Below are 19,767 nucleotides of genomic sequence, written 5' to 3' on the forward strand. Positions count from 1 at the left end.
TTCCGAGGCTGGATTTTAGAATTTTTTGCAGTAAGTTTTTTCACGGGTGTAGAGGAGCAGGCCCTACGTCCCAACCCCCTACCAGGAGGACCAGGATTTTCTGTTAGGGTTTACTTCCTTAGTCAAGAGAAGAGTAGTAGAGTGTAGTAGACAGAATTATAGTGACCCGTCCGCCCTCGGATTACCCTAATAGCCACTCAGGGTCGGAAAAAACAAGAGTTAGCCAAGAGAGGCCGATAGGAAAGATTAAAGACATTTCACTCAAGACACATTGAAAAAGAGCAAAATGTGAAGGTCCCTATGATCCGCCAGGTGCGTTTCATAAGCGTATGAGTATTGTTACACTTTGTATTCCCGCTCATACCTCGGGGTGTCGACTACAGGCTGTATGGCTCGTCCAGCATGCCATAGCATGGAGGATGGGGTGCATGTCATTTTTACAATGTAGACCCCTAAACTCCACGGCCTGACAAAAAGGCCATAAACTAATAAATAATATATCATACCATAAATTTCAGATCCCTGGCTCAATTTCCTCCTCTGTTCTCCTGTTACTTTTTCTTCATCACCCCAGAAATCAGACAGTGTACTTCTCTTCAGTCTTCCTCTCCTCACAACATTATGTTTACAATGTTTCTTTCATCCAGCCCGAAACCCATTCGCCTCTCGAAATCTTCCCTCTCGTTTGCCCATCTCTGGCAGTTAAAAATGTGGGCGGGAGCGTCCAGTACCCCACAAACAGTACAGTCTGCCGAGGCAGATTTGCCTATTCTATTTGTGAAGGTGCCAAAACTACCATGTCCGGTCAGAAACTGCGTCAGGAAGTAGTCTAGTTTTCTGAACTTACATTCCCACCACGGCCTCAAATCGGGAATAAGCCACTTCGTCCATCTTGCCTTTCCGCTATCATTCGCCCATTCTCTCTGCCACTCGACTATGGTTCTTTCTTTCTCATTCTCATCTATATTTACATCCATCCTCCTCGCATACACCCTCGCTCGCTCTTTGCACAACAAAACGATCGGTATCACCGCTCCAATGATATATAGAGCCTCATTTGAAACTGTCCTATATGCGCTAGATACTCTAAGGAGCATTCACCTTTGCGAAGTCTCCATCAGCTTAGCGTATTTCGCAGTGTTTAGTACGCTACACCAAACGGGGGTAGCGTATGTTACCACCGACTGGAAAACTCTATTTAGTACCTTTTTTTGGTGCTACCTAGGCCTCTAATGTTTGGCGTCAGCCATATCAACGCCTCCAAATTTCGATTCGTCTTCTCTACCGTCTTTTGGATGTATACTCCGAACTTTATTCCTTCCGACAACCAGACTTTTAGTATCTAGACTGCATTTTGGTATCTAGGGCTCTTTTTGGCAATTTTTCGATCTCCATTCTAACTACATGAAAAGCCCATCGAAGTCTCGATGGGCTGGGCATGTAGTTAGAGTCATGATCTCGAAAGACATATTATCTCGGATATAATTTTATTTTATTATTTATTTATTTTAAATATATTTTTATTTTAATTAAAACTCAGTTTTACTGAGTTTGCTATCTAAAAAAGCTACCGGTCACACACTATTCCTGATGTCTTACACTCCAACCTGCACGGGTAGAATTTTCTATCCAGATTTATTTTTTTAGTCCAAAGTTTTTCAATTTTGTAACGCCAGAAACCCGCCTCTCTTCCGTCTGCATGGGGAGCCACACATACAAACAACCATTGTACGTCATGCACCCATTGCTTATGTGCCTTCGAAGACGTGAAAATATAATTTGCTGACAAAGTTGAATTCTATTACTAGAAATCTTAACTAACCTTTCCATTAGATAACAGTAGGTATTTTTCAGAGTTTTGTTATAGTTTGATTTTGGCAACCCTTCTCGCCTCCAATATTTACAAAATCATACAATGTAATTTTTTATTTCTATGTATGTATGAGTTAGTTGTTTTTACAACTGAGCTTGCATATGGATCTCTTGCATATGGATGCAAATCTTTTTGAAACCAAACTGAGTGTGTCCTTACATCCCTTAAAAATCCCTCTGTAAATAACTTTCAGGAACTCAGAAATCTACAGAATGTTTAATTATAGAAACTAGATGTATAGAAACTATATATTTGTGTATAAAATATAAATACCTTGTGCAATATAGTACACTAAATATGTGTCATATGTTTTAGGTTCTTTGAAAGCGAAGTTGTGTGTAGAAGGTTTACATTTATCCTACAAATATTTTGACTCTAAAAATATTCCCTATAAGAAATGTGGAAAACTAATAGTTGCTACTGATAAATCAGAAGTTGACAAACTACAAGAACTTCACAAACGAGGTATAGAAAATAAAGTACCGGGCCTACAATATTTAAAAGGAGAAAAGGCAATTCAAGAAAAAGAGCCTCTTTGTAAAGGTTTAGAAGCATTATGGTCTCCGGAAACTGGTATTGTAGATTGGGGTTTAGTTACTCAGTATTTCGCGAAAGATTTTATTAATCAAAAAGGAGAGATATATAATGATTTTCAGGTAATACTTAAATAATTTTTTCAGTATTTTTAGTATTTTTATCAACAAATATATTTTTTTCTTATTTTTCCTCGTTTAGTGTTAAAAAATTACAAATTTTTCTTCAACGTTAAAGCCCAAGAACAAAAGCTCCTTTCGCCATTCTGATAGTGAATAATCTTAATTTGGCACATAGTTTTCTTAGTTTTGAATTCTGTAGTATATTTATAGTCTAAGCTGTAGGGAAAACAACGTGCAAAAATAAGTGATTTTTTTAAACCAGCACAGCGTTATGAAGGGCAATGCCTGGACTCATCTCTACGAGCTGCAACTCCAAACTGTTGGCTATAATTTTTTTATGGCACTGTTAAGGTATAGTGCCTAAACGACTTAACATACAGGACTGTGCGATATATCATATGACAGGATTTAGCGAAAAGAATAGGATGATAAAGAAAATCAAACATGGCCAAAGGGGCTTTAGAGACGTATATTTGCTACTATCGGGTCAATCGTGACGTGTGAGGTATTATATGACAAGATTCATTTAATAGAATACAATGACAGAAAAATTAAACATGGCGGCATGCCATATAGACCTTAAGCTTATGTTAATTTAAATTAGGCCAAATGCTCAAATGTTCATAAAATTTTCCGCTACCCTAGATAAAAAAGAGCGAAATTGTTTCATATTTAACGGAAATATGATAAATTTTTCGGAGCGCAGAGGATTTGAAGTTCCCAAAATAAGTTTTATTTTCGCCGGGCCGACAGGAGAAGAGTTTCCACACCACCGAGCTAATTCGACTACTCGAATTCAACATACTAAGCTGTCAAGTTACTTATGTTTTTTGACTATAAATAGCGGTTTTTTTAAATAAAAATTATATCCTCATAAAATATAGGCCTTTAACTATTGAATGGCGCCGATTTTAACTCTTAATTGTTATACACAAAGAAGCTGTGATTTTTAAACAAATTAAGCTAATTCCTCTTCTATTAGTCGTATAATACTTTTTTTTCATCTTTGTCTTGACTTCAGCTATAAGAGTCAATAAGCGAAAAATGTGTGTAATGTATAGGGAGCGCTATAGCTTAACCCTTTAACGGCGAAATTTGTTTTTTTTTTATTTTAGCTAAAGAAGATTGTTCAATGATGTATTAAGACTATATATTTTAGAAAAATTAAAATAATATATATATATATATATATATATATATATATATATATATATATATATATATATATATGATAGGAACACACTTTATTAACAAATATTGGACTGTTACCATATGGTAATGCCAGCCTAATATGTAATACAAAATTATTTGGTATGGAATATTTCATTACATTCTGTACATAGCCCAACGTCACATTTCAAATATTTTGTACGTACATTAGATGAACACCCTTCCCCGACACATCTTCTTCTTTTCTTATTTTCATTAGGCACAAGTAAATGTCTACGACCATCATATCGTAGATTATCTAACACTCTGTTAAATGTCACACCGGAACGTGTATTGCTGGTTTTCCACGCTTTTAGGGGAAGCCCCATATTTGGTAAGATATGCTTGTACTATTTGTCTCCTAAATCTAGTTGAGATATAAACATTCCATGCATTTACCATATAAACATCTATCAACCATGTGAAGATTGTCCACCACCACTTTTTATGTCTGATACTTATCCTATATATTTAGATTCTCATCTAACAAATCAGTACCTCTCAAAAATCGGTTATATTCAGTTATAATTGATGGACGACTGATTTGAATAATTTTTTCTCTATCCTTGAAAATCTTTTTACACTACTAACTGGATTTATTTCATGCCATGTAGACGCTGCAGCAAGTGTATTGTTATCTACCTATTTAACGATAATTATGCCATCATCCTTGTCTCACAGTTTTTTTCAAAAGATCTTTCTCTTGGGGCAATGGGCAAGATGTGTGTTTGCGTTTTTTCCGAATTGTTCCTGTTCCATCGTATCCCAGTTGTTTTAAATTAAATAAAATATTAAAACCCATAAATACGTTGTCAAAATAAAATTTGAATGGTAAAGTTTTGTAAGTTTCAGGGAATTCGTGTGTCATATTCACCATTAGAGCTATGTTTTTCCAAATTCTGTTTCAAATGTGGTGTTTCCTTTAGTATTTTTAGCTTGATATAGATCAAATTTTACAAATATCTTGTAGCTGAACCTATTTGGTTTTCCCCGAATTGGGGAATCGTTTACAGGGATATCGTCCGAAATATTTTATCATGGATTCGTCAAAATCCAAGTTTTGTTGTGGAATCCAGTTATCTAAAAATTTTATTTTTTTCAACTTATCCATTAACGGCCTCAATTTCCACATTTTATCAGATTTGTCCGGTTTGTTATCTGCACAGTGCAGGTATCTTAGAATTTGAAGAAATCTATCTCGGTGCATAGCTTGACTTACCGTTTGACTTCGCATGTCATCTTAAGAGCCCCAGAAAAGTCTTGACCAGGTAATTGGACACATACCGATAAAATGAGAATAGCAAAGCAACATTTTATTTCATCCAGCGTGATGGTAGGATTTGGGTCATTTAAGAACATTGCATATTTAATTACTATTTAAATGGGAATAAGCCACAATTAAAGGTTAAAGTACGTTTATTGACGTTTCAATTTCCACTTCGGAAATCGTTCTCAAAATACAAACATTAGTTTGTATATTTATTTGATTCATCAACAATGAACTGAATTATGTCATCATCCAAAAATTTTGCAAAAACTTTAACAGGTAATGAGCTTTTAAATCGTGCATCATTTTGTTTTAGAAATTGTCTTGCACGAAGAACTAAATCTCCATTTATCCAAGTTACTTTGGTTCTGCCTGGTCGTTCTGGTATTTCCGTACCTTTCATCCTCTTCAAACTGCTCTTGTTCTGTATGAAATCTTACTTAAATAGGGGCTGTTAGCTGTTGCCTGTTAAGATTGTCAACAATACCTCCATTATCCTCCTCATCTAAGTCTTCATCCGTGAGAATATTTGATTCTGGAGGTTTTATAAAAATATCTTGAATAGTAATCTCATCATCATAACCCTTTTTTGCCCAAATTAAGATTTTTCAAAAAAAAACAATTTTTTTTACATGTATCGATTTAATAAGATAGCTTAAGCATAATTTATTTTTTTTTTTTTCATTTTTCTGCTACAAGGACTCTTTTCCCAGAGATGGGACTTACAAGTCCCGTCAGGAATTAGGATAGGAGATTCTGTCAGGAGATAGCGATTTCTGTTGCTATAAAAAATGCTAAAAATCAAAGCTTTTATTATTTTTTATAAATGATTACTCTTCACGAAGTAGGAAGGCCGTGGTACATCGCAAAACAGTTTTTATTTGAATTACAACACAAATAGGCACCACAAATGCACTTTGATTGAGGTCTAGACTCTTTTGCAAGTGAGCTGCAATATTCACATCTTCCCCTATTGGTGGTACAAACAGGCCAGTGTTTTCCCAAATTTCCCAATCTGACGTCATCCAACGCGCTGTAATTATACTTCCTCCTTTTGTTAGGTGTAGATGACTTCAAACTTCGGGAGCCTCGCTTCTTTGCGTCAGTGGCGTATGTTAAAAGTTCCATACCAACCGATCTTCTTGCCTCCAGCTGGCTGATTTTTTCGAATAATTCATTGTATATAATATATGAATTGATAAAGGCAATGTCCAACATGCCTCAGAATGAACGGTGCCACCATTTACGTGATTTTCTATCTACACAGTATGAACTACGTAGTTGGTCGGCAAGATCAACGCCGCCCATATTTTTGTTGTAGTCTTCCACAACGCTGGGGTATGGTAAGTTTAAACTCGAACCATCTCTTTGTTTTCTGGTAATGTGTTTTACTTCTGACCCATGAAAGTTAGTTGCAATGTTAACTGCTCTGTTATCCATCCACACAAAAAACCAATGTTGGTATTAGAATAGCTATAATCAAAATATCCACCTTGCAATTTCTTTTTTTTAAATTTCCTTTTAGAGACAAGTCCTTCCTGTTCTGAAGAATTGTACCACATGCTAATGTATTTTCTAGTTTTAGTCTTCCGAGTAATTTTACGCTCGTAAAGAAATTATCAAAATAAATAATTCTTCCTTGATTCCCGTACATCTTGGTTAATGATAGGACTACGCTTTCTCCTAAACCATAGTTCTCGAATTCGATCTGCAATTTTTCGTTTTTGCCTTGATATAAGTCAAACTGTAACATAAAACCATTTTGGTCTGCAATTGACCATAATTTGTAGCCCCTTGTGATGTGGTTTTTCGGATTATATTGTTTCAAGCTACTTCGTCTTTTAAAAATGATCATACTTTCATCCACACTAAGTTTTCTTGTGCTCTGATAACATGTAGCAAATTGTCCGTTTAGAGTATTTATCATCGGTCGAATTTTAAGTGCCTTATCTTTATTGTCTTAAGAAATTTGCTGGTTGTCGTTGATATGTAGATTTGCTAATATCATCTCGAAACGATTCCTTGACATGGTTTTCGAAACAAGCGGCACATGTGAGTCTTGTGAAGTATTCCATTACATTTTCCACGAGGGAAGTTGATGGTACCCCATTATAAAGTTCAGCCTGATAAAGGCCAGTAATTCACCTTCCTTTATATTCAGTATCTTGTTGTTCTGCACTGCATATAAATTACTTTAATACGTTATCTTCTCCACAATATCTCCCAGTAGTCTAACAAAACCATTTATAGGTGTTGTGCATCCTGCGAACTCTGGACTCACTGCTCCTTCTTCTAAGTGGTAACTTTGAATATTTTTGATGACATCTTTCTTATGCCATTTCCGGTTAGCTTCAAGAGGTTCAACGCTTTCATTTAGTTCATCTTCAACCACAGCTTCTCCTAGTCTTGATTCTTTAATCTCACCTACATCATTTTCAACTAATTCACTTTCTTCAGCTGCAGATGGACCAACATCTCTTATTTCATTATCGTCATCAGAATTGCTATCTTCATATTCACTAATTTCGACATCATCTGGTAGCTCCAGAATTTATATTGCCAGTTTTTCTAGTTCCTTTTCTGATAAAGGCCTTTTCATACCATCCTTCCATTTACTTCTTATTCTAAAAGAAAGTAATATAAAAACATGTTTTGAATTTTGACGGGACTTGAGAGTCCCAAAACATTGGATAGTAATATGAGATGTAATTATGATCATAACAAAATAAATGTTTTATTGTTGCTTACCCTGAAGTGTATTGCGTCTAATTCACAAATAAAATTCCGCAGAAACAGTATAAACAATAATGATAAACACAAATAATTGTGCTTGCATCAACAAACGTCCACCAGCAGCAGTTACTGTTACAATAAATTCGATTACCGACGATTGTCAGCGAATACACCCGATGAAATATTTTCTTAGGTTAGACAAACGTTGTACGCCGTTGTACCGTCAGGAATTACGCCAACTTTTGCCGTAATAAGAAAATCAGAACGATTTAAAATTTTGGGACTTCAGAGTCCCGTCGGGCAAAAAAGGGACAATGTACAAGGCCTCTTCTAACGTAAAACCTCGCCTGGAACAAATAAACAATAAATTAACATTAGCACCCATAACTAGCTAGCGGTACAATATGGTAACGCTCTACAAAATAGTGCTAATTATGAACCTGGTAAATTTTAACATCAAAATAATCTAACATAGATCGAAAGTGATCTATTAGCTATCATATACTATCAATATTTTGACAATTATGCTTAAAATAAAACATTTCTAACTAAATATTTCAAATTACTCTAGATGGAAGTCCACTGGTTGAGAGTCCATTTTAACCACTAACTTTAACACACTAATTTAACTAATAGTTATTTTGTTTTGAAGAATTCAGTTAAACCACCGCTTGCACTAATATTCGACAGTAAAATGACGCAACCGTTATCCTTAATTTCCAACAAGTCTCGACAATATGAACGTTAATAAATATGAGTCCAACTGTTGTCATATGGTAACGCTAGCCGTTCATGGGTTAATTAATTTATAACGCAAAAGTTGCCTCTACTTCAAAGTAATAAATAAGGAATTGAAACATTTTTAAGCAAATATTTTTATGGCTAGATAAAAATATACACTAACTTTAACACACTAATTTAACTTAATAGTTATTTTGTTTTGAAGAATTCAGTTAAACCACCGCTTGCACTAATATTCGACAGTAAAATGACGCAACCGCTATTCTTAATTTCCAACAAATCTCGACAATATGAACGTTAATAAATATGGGTGCAACTGTTGCCATATGGTAACGCTAGCCGTTCATGGGTTAATTAATTTATAACGCAAAAGTTGCCTCTACTTCAAAGTAATAAATAAGGAATTGAAACATTTTTAAGCAAATATTTTTATGGCTAGATAAAAATATAATCGACCAAGAAGATAATTTTTTAAGAAAGTTCTGGCTCTGCAAAATTTATACACTTTTAAGAATTTTTGTAAACAATTAAACGTATCTCGAAAATGAATTAACCGGTCGGATTTTACGAAGTCTTGTTCGATTTTTAGTTAAAAGAGCTACAATAAGTATAATGATTTTTGTATAAAAAACAATTTTTACAAAAGTTATTTAAAAAATAAAAATTGGCGAAAAATTGACATTTTTGGACCTATTTTACCCTAAAATGTTAATTTGTTAGAATAAAAATAATCAGAAAACACCGTTTTTTCACCTTAAAAGTGGTATAAAAAAATTATAACCAGCAGTTTGGCGTTGCACCTCCACGTACTTGGAGGTTACTCCAGGCATTGCTCGTCATTAACGCCGTACTGGTTTCAAAAATTCACTAATTAACGCTCAGACTCATTCATTTTTGTCTCTACAGCTTGGACTATTAGTAGGGTTTTATTCAGTATGTTCAAAATAAACTTACTTTAGTTATTTGAACAGCCATAATTTTAAATTCCGTACGTTTTTTAAAGTGTCATAAGTTTTAATATATTTTTTACATCCTTACCGTTACTTCTACTTAGTTAACTACTGTTACATCCTTACTGCCACTTTTCCATCATTTTTAATTTTTCTATCAATAATCAATTTTTAGAACCTGTTCTTTTCTTTTTCATTTTACAGCAGACTCAATGACTTTCATAGCAATATTTTCAGTTTATTTTCAATGCTTATAATGAATATTCTCCTTTTGCATAACAAACATGCAACAAACTATGTACCTATTTATATTTCGCTTTATTACTGTTTGTGCGAAAGTTAGCAGATTGGTCTTTCAGTCTGGTACCTTATTGCTCCTGCTTTACCAACTTTAATTTATTTTTAAAATATTTCGATGCTTTTACTGAGTATTAAACTTACACCATCCATTGGGTAGTTCATAATTCTACAGTTTTAACTATCTAACCAGTAATTTTAACCGTCTTGATATTAACTAATAACGTGGGGTACTATTCTCCATGTCTCTTGTCACGCCCATGTAATTCATTACTAATTTTTGGCATTGATAACGTTTTTATGTGTTCTCTATCATTCTATTCAAAAAGGGGGACCTAATGGAATGTGACAATTACCGACACGTTACTCTGCTTAATATAACATATAAGGTCTTGTCAAATGTAATGTATCAAAGGCTACAACCGTACGCAGGCAAGATAATTGGAAATTATCGTTATGGCTTGTGCAGGCAAAGGTCTACAACAGACCAAATTTTAATATTAAGAAAAACCTTAGAGAAGTGCCATGAATTTAATGTAGAAATCGATTAACTCTTTGTAGATTTCCGCACTGAATATGACAGAAAAGGAAGAAAGAAGAGAGTAGAACTAGTCAAAAGCATCATGTGAAACACAGAATTTAGTTTAAAAATCTAAGGAAATTTGACGGATGTGTTTTCGGCAAATATGTAGTCTATTCAATCTGGCCATAAAATACATTGTAAAAGACTCAAAAATAAACTTAATGGGCGTAATAGTAAACAAGAGCTTACAAATTATGGCATATTATATGCAGATGATGTAAATATCGTAAGTTGCACACAACAACCAATGCTGGAGTAATTATCCTGCCTAGAAAGATCCGCCACCAAGATGGAACTAGAGGTAAATTTTTATAAAATCAAATACATGTTAATAAATAGCAGGAGAGAAGACACCCAAATTGCCATAATTGTGGAGAAAAATATATAAAGCATTTCAAAATTTACATCCCTAATCAACAACAAGACAAAGACAGAAACTCAGCGCAGTATCTACTAGAAAATATATTTGAAATCAGATATATTTTCCAGGGAATCCAAATGCCGGGTCTATAAAACTCTGATCAGACCAGTGCTCACCTATAGATCAGAAACCTGGGTATTGACAAAATCAGATTAATCGCAACTAGCAATATTTGAAAGAAAAGTCCTTCGACATTTTTATGGTGCTGTATGCAACAATGGCATTTGGAACAGACGATACGAGATGGATAGGTCATGTGGAGCGCATGTGGAACACTCTGAAACAACAATAACTGGTACGAAAGTGACACAAGGGATGGCTTAAAATATGATATATGAACTAAGGATTTGAGAGAACTCAAAAATAGAATCTGGAAATGTAAGCTAGAAATAGAAATGAATGAAGAGGATTAATTGAATAGGCCAAGGCAAAATCTGGGCTGTGGAGCCAATGATGGTGGTGTCACCGTTATATTTATGTCCCTATTGATTATTCTCACGTACAGATGATGTCTAATAACTTGCACTTGTTCTATTACACAAAAAGCGCCGTTTTGTTTTTAATGTTTTCCTCCTGCCTTTTACAGGTGGGTTCATATTTTTGCTGTTAACTTAAATATTTTATTAGGTAAATGGATTCCAAGAATCAGGAGATCCAAACTATCCGATTAAAGTAACTGGAAAGGATCAGAAAACTATAAACGCAAAATACGTACTCACATGTGGAGGATTACAATCAGATCGGCTGGCAGTCATGTCTGGCTGTTCCACAAATCCAAAAATAGTACCATTCAGAGGAGAATATTTGCTCCTAAAACCCGAAAAAGCTGCACTTATTAAAACAAATGTTTATCCTGTACCAGATCCCAACTTTCCCTTTTTGGGTGTCCACGTAACGCCCAGAATAGATGGGTCTGTTTGGTTGGGACCAAACGCTGTGCTGGCTTTTAAAAGAGAGGGATATAAGTAAGTAAACAGTTGATTTTTATTTTTAAATAAAACAATAAGAAAAAGAATAAATTAATTTTTACTTCTTTTTACTAACATTTTAGTATAACACTTTAGTAAGAGTTTAGTAAGTTACTAAACTTACTAAACTAATTTTTATTTGGTAAGTTAACAAAAATTGTTTTTTCTTTTTAGTTCAACCTTGTAAGTATTTTGTCTTTTTTAGCTCTTGATAATAATTGTAAACACAATTGAAAGCTCGAGAATAAAAAAATAGTTAACCAATAGCCCTTTTATTGACTCCAACCCATCCAAAACAGTTATATATTTGTTCCAAACGAGTCACAAGTACTTCTTTTTTCTTATATATATATATATATATATATATATATATATATATATATATATATATATACTACATAATGTTGATTATTACAGATTATTATAGAGCTTTCGACATCCTCTCTGATGTCTTCTTCAGAACTTCCGAGGTCTTAGTCTTCCGATCCCCCAGACACTACTACACCGATCACTAATCAATGCATTACTGCTACTGGGAACAGCGGAATGTTCATTTATACCGTCGCAGGTGACGTGGTTTAGGTGGAGGGACACTACGCCGAGCTAAAATAATCGACGCAGTTCAACCCGGAAGCCTGTTGGTAGCTCACTAAATTATATAGCAATCTGCTGCTACGTAAGAATCGTCTTCTTTGTGATTTAACATTCCTTAAAGCCTACCAAGTTTTGCGCTTTTCCGTGAACCTATTCATTCCACTAAACGAAAACTAGATGTCGGAAAAATCAATATTTTCAATATCGGGTCATCTATTCATTCTTTCAATGTACATCCTGTATTATGGGACAGTTTTGACTGTATTACCACACAGACAGCGCTAATCACTTTCGATTCTAGTACTGAAACTCAGAAGCAGAAATTAGGGCATCTAATTGCCGAACAAATCCCAAAACCTACAACTTTGAAACCAACTACAGAGGTTCACAATTTTTCTGATGCCTCTATTTCGACCATTGCCACTCAAGCTTTAGCAAAAGGTTTCAATTACTCTATTACCTCGAGTTACATTCCAATTGAGACAATCATCTGTCAAACTGAAGAAGCCATCTCGAGTTTACCGAAGATGCTGAAATAACTAGACAAGGCATCGCTAGAGTTCTTGGAAACTCAAAGCCTTCTACTTTGAACATTAGCCAATCCGAGAAAAAAACCCTGAAAGTATTCCCCCACCCAGTCAAATCCAAATCTAGTGATTCTTCCCGCCGATAAAGGAAATGTCACCGTCATCCTAAACACTTCTTTTTACGTTAATAAACGTTAATGAACTCTCAAATCTTATTAATACTCCAGACTACAAAATAATTCCTAATAATCCAACAACCCATCTAGAGAAAACAACAAAAGCCATTATCAATAAAATAATTACTCGTGAAAAGTTTTTCAGAACACCTCGAATATATGGTCTACCCAAAATTCACAAACCCGATATTCCTAAACGTCCCATTGGCAGTGCATAAAACTGCTCTACACAACCATTGGACAAGTAATTGGTCAAAACTCTACAACCTCTCGCCGAAAATGCTTTATTCCTCATTAAAAGTTCTCAAATAATACTCTATATTACCGGCAGACATTCTAGTAAGTTTTGACATCATTTTACTCTTTACAAATATTCTTATAGACGAAACGCTAAACAGAAGACTGCGAGAGATGCTTTGGTGTCTTTTCAAATCCATCTGAGTGGTATACATCCTCATCCTAGTATCCAGTTCCTGATTCATCCCTACTGTTTCTAGACCTTATCATAAAGAAAAACCAATCCCAATGTTTTCATCACTCTGTTTATCGAAAACCCACTCATACCAATCGTAACTTGCATGTCAACTCTCATCATTCACCTTCACAAATTAATTCAGTCATTCAGATCAATAATGCACCTTTGCCATGATGCAAGTAGACCCGCTGAGCTCTATATTCTAAAACAAGCCCTCATCCAAAACAGTAACCGCGATTATCACATCAATAAGAGCATCCATAGATATCAATCTCAACCCAAAGACTCAGACCTTCATCATACGAAAGCTTTTCTTCCTTACATCAAAAGTGTCACCACCCAAAAAAAGCTATCATCTCTTGTCCAATCAATCAAAGATAACATTCCAAATGAATAACACGGAGTTTATGAAATTCCTTGTGCAGACTTTCCCTGATCTTATATAGGCCAAACAAATCGTAGAATTCAAAATAAGATTTATGAACATTCCATTTCTGTTCGCAATTCGAATTCAATTTCAGCTCTAGGTCGACACCATCTTCATACAGGTCACAAAATTGATTTTAAAAACTCCAGAACCATAGCCCCATCCTCTTTCATAAATCAAGAATTGACCGAGAAGCCATAGAAATTTAGCTTTTAAAAAAAGCCTTTTTCAATAAAAGAGATGACGACATCCGGTTACCTTCAACATGGAGACATAAAGAAAATATTGTCTGCTCAACCCTTCAATCAAAATCCTGCCGTCAGAAATATTCGCGCCAACCTTCGCGTCAAACCCCATACTGACCCCCGCGCCAGCCTCCACGCAAACCACGTCACCATCGACGGTATAAATGAACCGTCCGCTAATCCCAATAGCAGGAATACATTGGTTAGTGATCAGTGTAGTAATGTCTGGGAGCTCGGAAAACTGAGACCTCGGAAGAAGACATCAGAGAGGATGTCGAAAACTCGGCGCAGTGATGATTTACGCGTTTCTAGTTAGTTTTTAGTAATAAAGCTGAAATTTTCTTTTAAAAGTAGACAACAATGAAATGTTAAAATATGTCAATAAAAATGTTTTAATACAACGTATTTTGTATAACTATGGCCACTCTGGCGAAAATTATCTGTATCAAACGATCGTCATTTCTCAAATTGTTTAGCACTTTAAATACTTGTTAAGTTTTCTGCAATTTTTCAATTTTCTACGAAATTTTCTTAAATTCTCTTTCCGTAAGAACCGTCTACAAGGTATACGAAAACTTAAATAAAAAAGATGAATGGAATCGGTAAAGTCGTTCTCAAGATATAGCGTGACTAAGGGAAGTGAAAATTCATTCTTGTAACATAAATATACAGATTACTTTTCGGAGTTTCAAAAAGAAATGATAACAATAATATATTGAATTTTCAGATTTTAGATATGTGTTGATACTACTCTTCTTTAATGATTAGAAATCTTTTAAAAGTTTGTTTCGATCACAATTTTATTTTTATTGCTAAAAAGCAAAATTACCTTCATTGTTTGGTATTATTCTCAAGACAATAATTGTATTCCAGATGGAAAGATATATCGCTCGGTGACTTCTCTGAAACAATTTTCTATCCAGGATTCATAAGACTGGCCTTAAAATATTTAATTCCAGGAACAGTGGAGATGATCAAATCACGAATTATTAAAATGCAGCTAAGAGACGTTCAAAAATTTATACCATCAATCACTATAAATGACGTGCAGCCACTGAAGAGACCAGCAGGAGTCAGAGCTCAAGCATTGGATGTTAAAGGTATAAACACAGTTAACGTATGAAATATATGTTTAGGGAAAAACATTACAAGCTTAATCAACTAAGATACAGAATTTTTAAAATATAAATACTAATAGTTAGAAATAAAATTTCTTGTTAAATAAACATTTCTAAAACATTAACATTTCTAAAATGTTAAAATATAAATACTAATAATAGATAGCGAACATAGTCTAAAATTTTCCAAAAACTTTTCTTAGCTACTAATTTAAATACTTCTTGGTCTCAAGATCTACTTATTTATCTTTTTTAAAATCGTCCAGTAACAATTTTAACATAAAGTCGTTGAGACAGTAAAGACTAAATGTGTCTTCATCAATGGCTCTGTCTTTCATGGTTTCCATAACAACTTGTATCCAAGACTTGGCTGGTCTTCCTCGTTTCTTTCTATTACTTGGATTGTATTATTCCATAGCTCTTTTTGGTCATCTGTTGTCGTCCATCCTCTGTACGTGTCCATACCATATTAACTGTCTAGTTTCTATTCTTTCAGAAGTTGTATGTACTCTATCTGTTTTTCTTCTAATTTCAGAATTAGGTATACGTCCTACTCTTGATATATGGCAATCTCTTCTCAGGTAGTCCATTTCAACCGTGTCAACTTTTTCGTTTCTTTTACTGTCATTTGCCAACATTCTGCTCCATATGTAAGAATGGGCTCTACAATTACTTTGTAGATAGTCATTTTAGTTCTCATAGTAGCTTTGTTGGACCAAAGTATCGAATTCAGAATTTGAACACTCTTCCTGCCTTGTTGCACTCTATAGTCTATATCTCGTTCCGTTGTTCCTTTACTGCAGATAATACTTCCCAAATATTTGTATTCGTAGCACCTTTTCATTTGTCTAATTTCCAAATCCGGGTCTTCACTGCATATTCGCATATATTCTGTTTTAGCCATATTCATACTCATCCCCCATTTTTCGTATTCATCTTTGAGCTTTCTAAGCATATAATCTGCATCTTCTTCACAGCTTGCAATTAGTACTTGATCATCTGCAAAGAACAGCGTTGTCAGATAATGGTTGTTAAGCTTCAACCCCATTCCCGCACATTTTTGTCTCTATATTTTTTTTATTTATAAATTTCTTGTTTTTATCCTTTTTTCCTTTATCTTTTTTTCTTTTATTCATAAGGTTTAAAACTTCTTGAGTTATCCACTCGTTCTTGGCTACTGAAGTGTAGTTATTAATGTTAATAATTACGTTATTAATGTCTGATCTAAGAGCTTCTTCGAAATTTTCCCACATTTCATCAACATCTTTTATGTTTGTTTTTTGTCCTAAGTTAGTCATAGTCTTGTTTATACTTTATATCAAGTCTGTTTGGTTATTCTCATCTTTAAGGTTTTTCATAATTTTATTTGTAAAAATTTTGTAACTATTTAAATAAACATTTTTGTAATTATTGTAATTGAAGAAGTCGACCCTACAGAAATAGAGCAAAGATCACGGTGATGATATTTTGCCAATTCCCATTTTGTTCAGTAAGGCCGTACTTTTCATTCGTCTGTACATTTTTTGATGGCTGTATCCAGCGTATATTTCGTTTTTTAGTCAATTCGATGTACCAACCAGTTCCATAATTATTTTTAAAATATACTATAAATGATCACTGTAGTGACTATTAACGCAGCGTATAATTAATTAATAAATTTGTCATAACTTGCAACTAAGTAAATACAAAAATCAGATCGTCTTTTTTTAACCATTGATCAAACTTTTAATTTAAATTTAGAATTTTTTTTTCATATTTTTGCGTTATTGTTATCAAACCATGATAGTAAATTTTCCTGGGTCTTTCCCTTGTCTAAAAGATACCAGATACGTATTTCTTCTTTATGGATTCGTCAGAGCGAACTTGTGGTAAGCTCTATGAATGAAACCAAATGTTTCTGTTATATTAGTATTTGTTTAAAAATAATTACACACATACATTACAGCGATATCTATTAAAAACAATAGATATCCGGAGATTTCTTTCTTACGTCTGAAACCAATTCAGAAAATTACCCAAATCTGTGCTTTCTACAATTTTCAAAGCAAATAAACGATTAAAGAACTGACATGAGCAATCTACAACTTGCATTCCATAATACATCACTTTATCTAGGCAAAACTTCGTGAACCGATTTCTAGTACTCCATTCATGAGTATACGAAAGTAAGAAAATAAGAAAGACAATAAGATTTAATTTCAATACAGAGCACCACCATTTGCTTTAATAGATGTGGCTGTAGCATCTGTGTGTAACTATTTTTAAATAATTACTAATATGACAGAAAGATTTGGATACATTCATAAAGCTTACCACAAGTTAGCTCGGATAAATCCATAGGGATGAAATACGTATGAGCGAATGGTGATGCTTTGTATTGAAATTAAATCTTACCTGTCTTTCTTATTTTCGTATACTCACGAATGAAGTACTAGAAATTGGTTCACGAAGGGTTTTTACCTAGATATAGATATGTGTTTTGGAATGCAAATCATAGATTCTTCATGTCAGTTCTTTTATCGTCTGTTGGCTTTGAAAATTGTAGAAAGCACAGATTTGGGCAATTTTCTGAATTTATTTCAAACGTAAGAAATCTCCCGAATTTTATTGCCTTTTATATGTCTTCATTTATAATGTGGTTGTATAAAAGGTTGCAAGACTAGTTCGTTTTATGCCTTTAATTATAATATAGCAAAATTAAACGTTAATTAAAATGTTGTTTTAGGTAACTTAGTTGACGACTTTGTATTCGATCTAAACCCAACAGGTAGTCCAGTATCCAGCAGAATTTTACATTGTCGAAATGCTCCTAGTCCTGGGGCGACTAGTTCTCTGGCTATTGCTAAGATGATTGCTGACAAATGTGAAACAGAGTTCAAACTAAGTCAAGTTGCTAAATAATAAAGAATTTTTATAGTGTAATTATTATATATATATATATATATATATATATATATATATACATATATATATATATATATATATATATATATACTTCATCTAATTTAAAACAGAGTTTAAACTAAGTCAAGTTGCTAAATAATAAAGAATTTTTATAGTGTAATTATTTTATATATATATATATATATATATATATATATATATATATATATATATATATATATATATATACTTCATCTAATTTACTTACCGTTGCACGTCATCTGCTCACATGATACCAATACGAAATATTTAGGCGGTCGGTGTATTCTTTTTTAAAATCACTTTGCCGAGTACACTGGCATTACAGCCACTAGACATATTTTATTATATATCCGTAGAAATAATATTTAAAGATTTCTATTAATGTTAACTTAAAGAAACACATAATATGTTTCATTTAATTTGTATAAATGCATTATAAAGCGTTTTTATGACGAACATTTGTTCGGAACACACTGTAACTCTAATCGAACGAAGGTGATATTTTGACATAAATTGGTAACACTTATATGACAGTTGCGGTGTTGACACTTTTTGTACTTTATTATTTTGAATTTTAAAGTAAATAGGTACCTCTTGTTTTATATTTTTACCTATTTAATAAAATCTGTTCTTTTTAAAACAAAATTATGTAGTGTATTTTATTTCAAAAATGTCACGTAAGAATTTAAATAGTCGTTGTAAAGCGATGGTAGCTTCTTTGATTCATTATTTTGAACAGGAACGTGATAATAACGGCCCCATTCTAATTTAAATAAATCTGAAGAAAAAAGAAAAAAGCATTTGACAATTTAGTTGTAACAAAGAATTTCAAAGTAAATAAGTAATGAAAACAGTGTTGTTTTTTTTTGTTTAAGTATTACATTTTACATCTTTACACGACGCATACAAGCGGATCAAATTGTTTTTAACAAGATTATTTTTTAACTCTTGTTTTGTTTCTATTTATTTACATTAAATATTAAATATTAATTTGTTTTATTGTATAACCCACTTAATAACTCACTCAATAATTATGTGACCTATTTGATTTAAAATGGATTCAGGATTTTTTTATACTTTGGCAATTATGTCCACTTCGATATCTGTAAATGATAATGACGTGCAACGGTAAGTAAATTAGATGGACTGTATATATATATATATATATATATATATATATATATATATATATATAGTAAACTCTTAAATATTGGGGAAATCTGCAAGAAATACTCTAATGTGTATCAATTGTTTCGCCGAACGTTTTCGCCAAAGAGAATTAATTTGGCTTCTTCAGGGCTGAAAGAGAATAAATTATAATTAGATACCATATATTATCTATTAAAACATTATTGATCTTACCGTAACTTAGAATTGTAGAGTTAGAATATTAAAAAACTTTGCTAGTAACATAGTGATGTTTTATGTTACTATGTGCAAAAAAAAAAGTTTTTTATAAGGATTGAAATGTATGGTAGCTTCGAACTTGACACGTAAAGGCTTACCCAAGGTTAATCGAAAAACCCAATGTAACTACATTTAAAAGGAGGTAATTCTTTGAATTGTCGGCAATAACTAAATT

The 19,767-nt window shown here is 33.2% G+C and overlaps 1 protein-coding gene across 1 annotated transcript in view; it reads left to right on the forward strand.

The window, feature by feature from the left end:
- Positions 1–18,191, forward strand: part of L2HGDH (L-2-hydroxyglutarate dehydrogenase) — a 50,431-nt gene extending 32,240 nt beyond the window's left edge. Inside the window, exons 3-6 of the mRNA XM_072526276.1 lie at positions 2,189–2,529; positions 11,358–11,695; positions 15,016–15,242; positions 17,986–18,191. Of these exons, the coding sequence (XP_072382377.1) occupies positions 2,189–2,529; positions 11,358–11,695; positions 15,016–15,242; positions 17,986–18,161 (1,082 nt within the window). The 3' untranslated portion in view covers positions 18,162–18,191. The remainder of the gene's footprint in view (positions 1–2,188; positions 2,530–11,357; positions 11,696–15,015; positions 15,243–17,985) is intronic.
- Positions 18,192–19,767: the final 1,576 nt, after the last annotated feature.

The sequence above is a fragment of the Diabrotica undecimpunctata genome, chromosome 3 (genome assembly GCF_040954645.1).
Source record: "Diabrotica undecimpunctata isolate CICGRU chromosome 3, icDiaUnde3, whole genome shotgun sequence".
NCBI classification, from domain to species: Eukaryota; Metazoa; Arthropoda; class Insecta; order Coleoptera; family Chrysomelidae; genus Diabrotica; species Diabrotica undecimpunctata.